Below are 9,921 nucleotides of genomic sequence, written 5' to 3'. Positions count from 1 at the left end.
TTATCTTTACCTGGATGCTGAAATAACAAAGAACCATGTTTTTGTGCCCAGTCATATTTGCATCAGATGTGAGAATAAACTTTGACAAATTTAGGAACTGCATGACAGCGACTGTAATCTCCAAAACAATTATTACAACTAATCCAGGTAAGGGACTGTTAATACATCTTCTCTATTAAAAATCATATGTCGTAGACCAGGGTTGTGTCTAGCTGGTGGGCCATAGGCTGCATGTGGTCCCTAAGGGGTTACCTATAGCTGCTGAGCTCCTGGTCTGGGCATTGCTTTCCTCATCACTTTGTTGGGGTCTCTGGGTCCCCCCTTATTCCTCCAATTTCCATTTCCTCCCTCTGCCCTAGGAGGGGTGGCCCAGCCCAAGGGTCTGAGGGAGCCTGCAGCTGGGGAGTGGGAGGGGCCCATGTGGTATAGCAAAAGGGTGCCAGCACAGCACAGCAATGTGGAAGGGGGGTGCCTATCATACAGTGCGGTAGGAGGTCCCTCGCAGCACAGCATGGAGGTGTGAGTGTGGCCGGTGGCCTGGAGGATGCGTGTTGGAGTAGGACAGCTATTGTGGACTACAGTGCATGAATATTTCAGTTGAAAATGTGAACTATCTTGTTTCAGATTTAATGCATGCGTCAGATTTGGTAATTTTATTTAAAGGATGTCTCTACCTACAGCAGCTAATTTTTATCTAGCCTGTTTATGCTTTTTCTATAACATCTATCATTGCAGTGTTTAATAGAAATGTCAAATCGGTTGTTTATACATAGGTGTCATCCATTAAGTATTGTGGAACGAAGTTGTTGTTTTCTTTCTCAGTTGGGTTCAAACTGCAAACCTAATATACATTTGTTTTGATTAATGAATTCTTGGGCTGAGTTCAGCCCTCAAATTTACACATGCATCTTTTATGGATTTTGCTGAATGGTGAGTATGAACATTTGAGTGCAGAATTGGGCTTGGCATACACGCAGCTTGTCTGCATGTGGAGACATGAGAAAAATAAATTTTCACTTAAAAAAGAACAGCCTGATCTAACACTAGCTGCCTACATTGTAAGTCATCTTTACCAGTGAGGAGCATTTTCTATAGTTTTTGTCTCTTGTGTAAGTGTGGTATTGCCTGTGTTTTGTAAAATTAATAGCAGTGTCTCTTCTGAGGCCCAGATATTCAAATATCGTAACAAATAGGTCAAGAGGGAAGCTAAGAAGGGAGCTTTGTGCAGGATGTCTGGTCTGTAGCAGACCCAGACCCTCTGAGTTTGTGGGACCATTTTATGCAACCACTGTTGAGGATCTAGATATTGGGGTGTGGAGAGTGAACAGTCGGACAACAGCTTATACAGACCTTTGGAAAGCATCCTAAACTATGTGGATGTTTGATTGACCTAGCCTAACTAAATCTTTTGCCTTCACCATCACACAAGATGCCTAAATAGGCATGATTATGACTGGAGAATGAGCAGCAGTACAGCAAAGGAGCTGGTTGTGATGTTTTCCTCAGAGGAACCTCAGTTTTGTGAGTCTTAGGGGAAAGAGTTAGATTTGTTATTATTTACTTTGACACCCTGCTCTAAGATGTCCTCCAGATACCATTAAGCTTTTATCTTTGAATTCTGGCACTGATTCAGTAGCATTTGGCTGAGGTTTTAGTGGGTCTTTTCCCTTCTGCAGGCAAGGGACAGTCATGTGCTTAGTGACCAAGATTTTCTGGTTTCCATGGTTCTTATCTTGGTCTCTTTAAATGTCCTTCATTCACTCCCTAGATGGTTAGCAGAGAGAAGAAAAAAGAAGCATCTCTTTGCGAACTGTAACACTGATGCTAGCATAATAAAAGTAATTTCAGAATTTAAACAAGTGGCCATTCTAACACCTTACATATATTTATTGGGGTTTTTTTACATATTTTTCAAGACACGCCAGAAGCAAATAACTTGTTCAGCTTTGTGAAGGAGACTGCAGAATTGGGGCTGTTGGATGCTGAAATAGAGGATCAATCAAAAGAATCTATTAATTGTAAGTATTTCAGAATAGAAATTGCTTTTATATTCTGTTCTGTAGGGCTACATTTGCTTTTGGAGACTGAATCAGAGTGTGTCGGAGGAGAAAGTCTCACTGACATCAGATTGATATGTTATTGGGCTGTTCTACAAATTACTGGACAAAGTTATGTACCTTGAATGTGCCTAACTGCAAACAGTTGAACGTGCCACTCTTGGAAATGCACTGACTTGAATAAATTAGAAAAAGATTAGTATATAAACACCATCTGTGATGTATTTATTTAGAAAAGAAAACATGTTGTAAATTAAAGCAGAACAGGTACTGTATTTTAAACGATTTAAAGTAAAACTTACCCTCTCTGAATTGCAGATCTTAAATTTGAAGATGATTTTTCTGATTGAAATTTTGTGTTTTTAATATTAATTATGGGCCTGATTCAAAGCCTGTTTAGGGAACTGAGAATCTTTCTGTTGCTTTTGATGGGCTTAGGTCAAGCCCTTTCTTCCTTTTGGGTCTAACCCTTTTTTGGTCCTTAGTATTTTTGGATATGCTTAACATTTCTCTTCTAATCTTTAGTGCAGTCTATAGTTGACATTTATACTGTGGAACAAGTGAAGATAAAAGCTGTGCAGAATCAGGAAAAACCTGAACCCATCTACGGCATTATTTATGCTTACCTTTCTACCTTGAATATTGATAACAATGCATCTAAAATTATACGAAACAGATGGTAAGCAACAGTTTGTTTTATATTTATACTGAGAATCTTTACTGTTCTTTCTTTAATTCCATATAATGGAGGTGAACCAGTGCTTAACCTAGTTTTGGGTAAGTAAAATGAAACTGTGCTGCATAGACTGGAGAGGTCCCTCGAGCATCAGAATTGGAAAACAATAGAACCTGCTGTCTCTTGTCTTGGGGGAAGGATTTCAGAGCAAGGGCTGGTTTGTCTGTGCTAGATGTTGATTATAGAAAATAAAGAACTGTGGCTGGGAGGGAGTTTCTTGGAGTTATGGGTTTGGAGGAAGGTTAGATGGCCCAGAGAACAATTTCAGACTGAAAAAAATGCTGTATTTACTCATATTCCACTTGCACCCTTTCCTCCCCGAATTAGCCATCCAAACTTGGAGTGTGTATTTTAAGTAAGGAAACTGATTCCCACACTGGAATGGAGGCATGGGGATACTAGAATGGATGCCTGGGGTTGTGCCCCCTTCTTAGCTGCATGCATGAGGGGCAGAGTCCATTTCTCAAGGTCACTCACCCTCTCCTTGCAGCCCAAAGCTAAAGGCTTAACCCTATTACAGCCACTGCTGAGTTGGCAGCAGCTTGGACTCTGGCCCACCTCCCTGCAACTTGGAGCAATTCAGCCATGGTGCCTGGGATTGCACGTTTCAAAGCCATCATGATACAAATAATCCTGTTGGCACAATTTGCCAGGCTAAAAATAAAACGTGTCAGAGGTAGTTTAATTTACCACAATAATTCGAAATCTACCATGATAAAAAAGGTCAACGTGTATTTTCAGATGTGACTAAGCTAGCAAAACAATGATTTTTGCTGCCATTTTGTGACACACACATCTAGGCGGCGCGTAAGGTACAAAAGCCCGGTGTCCCCATGCTGCGGCTGGGAAGACTCTGGACAAATCCCACCCCCTGCCCTTTATTCTGCCTTCCCAGAACAATGTGTTTGCCTTATTTGAGGAGGGGGCAGGGGATGTAAGAACATTCAGTGACTACTGACATGTTTTAATTCTTTCTTTTCTTGTTTTTTGCAGCTCAAGGTGCCGCTACTTGGTGAATGAAATGTCAAACATATGTACTTTTTGCAGTGACGGTCCCTCGGACACTAACTCTGTCTTTACTAGTTTTGATGTACTGGTTGATCTTACAGATCACACAGGCACTCTTTATTCCTGCAACCTCTCGGACAGTATAGCTGAAGAAACATTAAGTTGCACGGTAAATAACAGCAGAAATCTGATTCCTACAGTTGATCTGAGCTTTCTAGTTGTATGAAACAACCTGAAATTACAGTCATTGCTCTATTAAGTTTGAACATTCTTATATAGTTGCTATCCTTGTCAGAGAAGCCAACAAATGACCAGAAATAAGAATAATTTTATATTTAAGATACTTTAAAATGGTGCCCATCCTCTTAAGGCCTTGCTTTAATTAAAGCATATATTCCCTAGCTTTAAAATTAATATTTTAAAAGGCAAATTGTGTTTTAATGTTTCTTTTGATTTTGATCACCTTCAGTCTGCTGTGTTCCAGAAACATGTTATTTGATCGTATCAATAGGTCCAAGAGTTTCTCACCCTTACGGAGGGGCAGAAGACAGCATTAAAGTGGCACCTTCTTTTGGAACGGAGCAAAATTTATTTTAAGGTTAGTATACATATATGTCATGACCACACTTAACTGGAAACAACTTTATTTCTGTATTAGGGAAACCCATTCCTTTTAAGCTTTTATCAGCTGTAAAACAACAGCTGTCAAAACTTTCTAACTACTGGTCCTGTTGACAAATATCAAAGCGTGTGAATTTATACACACATACATTTAATTATTTCAAAAAAGTACTTGTCCTTATCAGAATTTAACACCAGGGTGGCAATTTCTGTGGCTTTCCCGAGAGGGAACCTGAATGAGGTCTACAGCATCTTGCCACTACTCATTATAAAGCCCTCATCTGGCAAAAACTGTATTTGGGCTTAACTTCAAGCTACTGACTTAAACAGGACTGTTGTGACTAAAATAAAACTTGCAAGATGCAGGATCAGGACCTTTTATATTACCTTTTGTAATTAGTCACCCAAACAGTTTGTTCAGAGAAAATACATGATACTCAGAATCTCCTAGCATGGGATCAGTAACTATAGTAGATACAAACCACTGAAGAAGGCCATTGTTAAAATATGTGCTGTTTTTATACAGTACTTCCCAATTTTTTAATTTTTATCATGCAGTTCACTACCCATTCAGTTCTGTTTCACAGATTTGCTTGCTGGCTTCCAATTCTTCTTTAATTATTATTCTGTATATAAACAAAAAAAATTCAAATCTCCCCTTACCTCAGAGTCTCTGGGTTCCCATATAGTTTGAGCATTTGACTCTGGTGTTCATGCATACGTAATAAAAATAAGCAAGATACTTCAGTTAATGTAGTGTGAGACTCTGTGTAATGTTGAAAATAGCAAGTTTTGAAATACTTTACATAATTTAATTGTTTTTACAGGGTTTCTTATCACCCAGTTCAAGAACTGGATTGAGGGTGAATTTACTTTCATGCAAACTGGCAGATCCTGTAGAAGCCAGTCAGAACTTATCTGGCAAAGGAAAAAAAATACACTGTATGTCTTTTTAACAGCTGGAAAGATTTAAAAACTGTGACTGTTGCTCTCCATTATTGTATAAAGAATGTTTGGTCAGTAATTATATTCTTTTATTTGTAAAAGGGAAATAAGTTTACTATGGATCTTTACAACTGGACTTCTATCTTTCTGATCCTTCTGTTTTATATTATTATACTTATAAAGCTTATTTAAGACTCAGTTTAGCAAAAAATCTGTCTGGCATATTGGAGGAAAGTAATTTTTCATCCAATTTGTAGTACATTTTAAAAATGCACAGTAGAATAAAAAAAGTTATTTAATCTAAGCAGCAAACATGTTTTTATTGCAAAGTATTCCAAGGGGAGAGATTCTTTCTGAAGTTGAATTCTTGATTCACTGAAGTGGATATTTTCTGTGGCCTTATATAGCATGGAAGTCCTTTAGAATAGATGATGGCTTGGTAAAAACCAAACTGTATCTAGCCAAGAATCATCCTCCATGACTGCTGGTCTACCAAACTTCTGTGTTCCCTGGCCAAAAAGGATTATCCCTCTTTTTGAGGGAGAAAAGTAGGTACTCTTCTATGGTATTTCTCTTTCCCAATGGAGTCCTGTGGACTCGCCAGTTCAGTTGTCATATGGGGCAGCAACACTGCTTCAAAACGATCCCTTCCTGATTCTCTCACATGTCCTGGTGTGGAGGTATAATACAAATCAGTAATTGTGCAACAATCTGAGGGCCACAGTCCAAAGCCAATAAAATTAGCTGTTCATTTCAAATGCAGCTATTACACTACCTGTATTTGAGAATAACTGTTGTAACCACACATTCAATAAAATTCTGTCTGTAATACAGATGGGTCCCTGCAAGCTATGGCTATAGCATCCAAAGCGTATGATTAACGACGCTTCCTGCAATGGGCAGGGAAGAACAAGGCAAGGGCTGCAATGTGCACTGCAAACCAGTTGGAATACTCTGCTCTTAGAGTTCCTTAAGTTGGGCTCAAGTTGCAGCAAGGGATGTTTTAGGTTAGATATCAGGAAAAGCTTTCTCATGAGGAGGGCAGTAAAGCACTGGAACAGGTTACCCAGAGAAGTTGTGGACTCTCCATCTCTGCTAGACAAAGCCTTGGCTGGGATGATGTAGTTGGGGCTGGTCCTGCTTGGAGCAGGCGGTTGGACCAGATGTGACCTCCTGAGGTCTCTTCCAACCTGAATTTTCTAGATTAATTCTAAAAGTTTTACAGGGTGGTGACCAGCGCCTAGCCTACATGCAGTCATATAGGTCTTCCCTTCTAGTTGCATGTTTAGTGCAGTTATATTTGAGGGGGGCGGCGAAGGGTTTACATTATGGTAGGCTGAAAAGTTCTGGTTGTTTTTTTAAAGGAAAACCTGTGCATGGACAGTTACCTTCCATTTGCAAGTGCTCTGACCACAATTGTACCTTTGGTGAACTTGTAACACCGCTCTTGCAGCTACAGCAACTGTTTACAGGGAAGAATGTACTTGTTTGGTTGTATTTTGATGCAGTGAAGCACCAGGGAACAAGGCCAGGGCCACATGATTAGGCAACTGGCTAGAGACAAGTTGACAAACCCAATTCAAGCTAAAAAACTCTCTCATCATGAACAGAGGTCAGTCAAAAGCTGTTTGTGCAAGTTTTGGCTCCTGTAGCAGGCTTAGCTTCTGCAGAGCCGTGACCTTTCACATACAAGAGTGCCAGGGATACTTTCTGACGGGTAGGATATTTTGGTAGATTAATTCCGGCCCTCATTTCACACCAGAGAAACCGGTTGCAGTATTAAAAGTCTGGAAGTGGGAGACAGGAGGGACAACAAGGGGGAAAAACCCCTACATTTCTGTCCAAACACATTGTAGCTACTGGTATTATAGCAACACAACAAGGACTCTGACCCTGCAAACAGCCAAGTGTGCACTTCACTATAAGCAGGTGTGTGTCCTCAGTAGGCCTGCAGGCATGTTTGTGGTCACGAGTACGCTTAAGTGTCCAAGATTGCGGCCTAAACTGAAGCAGAAGTAGAATTTCTTAATTTTTTCCCCCTAGTTATGCATTTGATGCCTTTTTATGCTCCATTTCACTCCGTAGCCAGAGCCTGGTCCCTCAAACAGACCCCAGCAGGATTAGTCAGGTGGTTAAATCAGTCGTGAACAAGCTTCCTCGTGTACTAATTTTACTCTCACAAATAAAAGCATCTTACAACAGTGTTAAATCCCCACGTTAGTGTTCCTAATGCTTTTTCCTTCCTAAATGCATTACGGATACACTACTTCTCTTTGAATTGGGGATGTACCCCTATTCAGTGAAGCACCAGCAGGGTGAAGCAGCGCTGCAGTTAATAGCCACCTCTGGAGATCACACATTTTCTCTGATGGGTCATTCTGATCTCCTGGGACACAGACTGGTGAGTTCCCTTTGGGAGTCTTCACAGTTCATTTTTATTTTGCCTCCTTGCTGCTTCATGCTACCATCATTGGAAATGATGGCTTTAAAGCATGTACCTGCAGGGAGCGTGCTGCAGTGGCAGCCAGTGCAGGCTGGGATCTGCACAGGGGGAAACCAGAGTCACTTTGTGGCCCTGCCTAATGGAGAGGGGGAGGGGGTTAAACAACCTAAGGGTGATGCTGATTGCTTAAGTGTGTAAATGCTGGCCTTTGGAGGTAATTGTCTCACTCAAACACAACAGGCCTTTCCAAGATGAACATGTGGTGCCCGACACAGCACCGAAAAGAAAGCTGTCCTCTTCCCAAAATGCCCAGACCCAGCAGGTGCAACCCACACACCCAGCGATGACACCAGACAGGAGCTCCTAGATTTGGAAGTTGAGCTCTGATACTGCACCAGAGAGCAAGAGAGACCTGCAGGCCTCCAGCTCTGGCACCGCAGCAGGTCCATGGTATGATGCAGTGTTTAATCCCTGTCACCCAGGCACGTGCTGCAGCCTCCCCCTCTTCACCTTTTAACCATTAACCCGAACATTTGCTGTCCCCATGAGCTTTGGGTGACGACAACAGCCTGACCTTGTGCTAAACATTGAACCCAGCTGCCAGCACTTGCAGGGGCAGCTCCCCTCCCAAGCTCCACCCCGTACACAGGCCAGCAACACATTCCAGTCTTTTTTTTTTTTTTTTAGGCCAGTGAAACACTCCAGTCCTCTTTTCTTTTTTAGCTTTATTAACAGTCCAAACTTGATGCCCATTTAGAGCCGATGCAACACCAACCCCCCAACCTTCACCAGATCCAAAAGCATCAATCCCTAGAAGCCAAGTTGGTTCTTCGTTGCAAAGCTAGTTCTTTATCCCCAAGAAGCCAACTTGGTTCTACATTACAAACTTCGTTCTTCCTTCCCAAGGAGCCAAGTTGGTTTTTCATTGCAAAGCTGGTTCTTCCTTCCCAAGGAGCAAAGCTGATTCTTCATTGCAAAGCTGGCTCTTTATTCCCAAAAAGCAAAGTTAGTTTTTCATTGCAAAGTTGGGTCTTCCTTCCCAAGGAGCCAAGTTGGTTCTTTATTCCCTGGGAATCAAGAGCCAACTTTCAGACTCAGCATGGTGCATGAGAAACGCAAGGACGGAGGCAGCTCCCGGTGCCCGAGGCCCCTCTCACGCCCCCAGCCTTTGTTGCACCACCGTGAAGCGCATGCTGAGCAGCCCGTGGATGCCGGCTTCCAGCTCATCATGCTCCTCCACGGCCGCCACGCCGGGCGGGGTGCCGGTGAGGATGACATCCCCTTCGTGCAGCGTGATGATCTCGCTGATGTAGCTGATGAGCTCGGGCACGGAGAAGAGCATGTCCGCCGTGTCCCCCTCCTGCCGCAGCTGCCCGTTGACCTTCAGCCAGAGGCGCAGGCGGTGCGGGTCGGCCACGTGCTCCTTTGGCACGAAGTCGCTCACGGGGCACGACGTGTCGAAGCTCTTGGCCAGCGTCCAGGGCAGCCCGCGGGCCTTGCAGGTGTCCTGCGCGTCGCGCGCCGTCATGTCCAGGCACAGCGCGTAGCCGGCCACGTACTGCATGGCGTCGTCGCGGGAGACGCCCCGCGTGCGCCGGCCCAGCACCACGGCCAGCTCGGGCTCGGGGTGCAGCCGCCGGCAGTAGTACGGCCGCTGCACCGGGCTGCCCGGCCGCACGTAGGCGGAGGCGGGCTTCAGGAAGAGCAGCGGGCGGCAGGGCGGCGTCTCCCCCATCTCCCGCGCGTGCTCCGCGTAGTTGCGCCCCACGCACACGATGCTGCGGCCCCACTCCCAGAAGCGCGACAGCGGCCGCGCCGGCGCCGCCATGGCCGGCCTGCAGGACCCTGGACGGGACGGTCTGAGGGAACTGGAGACCGGGCCGGGCGCGCCGCTGATTGGCTCGGGGCGGGGCTGCGGGGAAGGGGACGCCGGGCTGGTCGCGCAGCTGATTGGCGCGGGGCGGGGCCAGGGGCGGGGCTGCAGGGAAGGCGAGACGGCTGATTGGCGCGGGGCGGGGCGGCAGGGAAGCGGAGCGCGCCGCTGATGGGTGTGGGGCGGGGTCTGAGTCGGGGAACTCAGGGAAGGGGAGCGCGCAGCTGATTGGCGCGGG

At 44.5% G+C, this 9,921-nt stretch overlaps 2 protein-coding genes across 2 annotated transcripts in view; one reads left to right on the top strand and one right to left on the bottom strand.

Moving 5' to 3' along the window:
• The window catches only part of MEIOB (meiosis specific with OB domains), a 21,761-nt gene extending 16,095 nt beyond the window's left edge, over positions 1-5,666 (top strand). Inside the window, exons 9-13 of the mRNA XM_019512723.1 lie at positions 1,917-2,018; positions 2,583-2,736; positions 3,787-3,970; positions 4,313-4,399; positions 5,250-5,666. Of these exons, the coding sequence (XP_019368268.1) occupies positions 1,917-2,018; positions 2,583-2,736; positions 3,787-3,970; positions 4,313-4,399; positions 5,250-5,378 (656 nt within the window). The 3' untranslated portion in view covers positions 5,379-5,666. The remainder of the gene's footprint in view (positions 1-1,916; positions 2,019-2,582; positions 2,737-3,786; positions 3,971-4,312; positions 4,400-5,249) is intronic.
• Positions 5,667-8,520: 2,854 nt separating this feature from the next.
• Positions 8,521-9,705, bottom strand: FAHD1 (fumarylacetoacetate hydrolase domain containing 1). Its single transcript, XM_019512722.1, has one exon. The coding sequence runs from the start codon at positions 9,636-9,638 to the stop codon at positions 8,964-8,966; it is 675 nt and encodes a 224-aa protein (XP_019368267.1). The 5' UTR covers positions 9,639-9,705; the 3' UTR covers positions 8,521-8,963.
• Between the last annotated feature and the right edge of the window lie 216 nt (positions 9,706-9,921).

The sequence above is a fragment of the Gavialis gangeticus genome, unplaced genomic scaffold, assembly GCF_001723915.1.
Source record: "Gavialis gangeticus isolate Ggan-Ray unplaced genomic scaffold, GavGan_comp1, whole genome shotgun sequence".
Lineage (NCBI taxonomy): Eukaryota > Metazoa > Chordata > Crocodylia > Gavialidae > Gavialis > Gavialis gangeticus.
The sequence above is the reverse complement of the archived record's forward strand: the minus strand, read 5'-3'. Positions and strand labels throughout refer to the sequence as shown.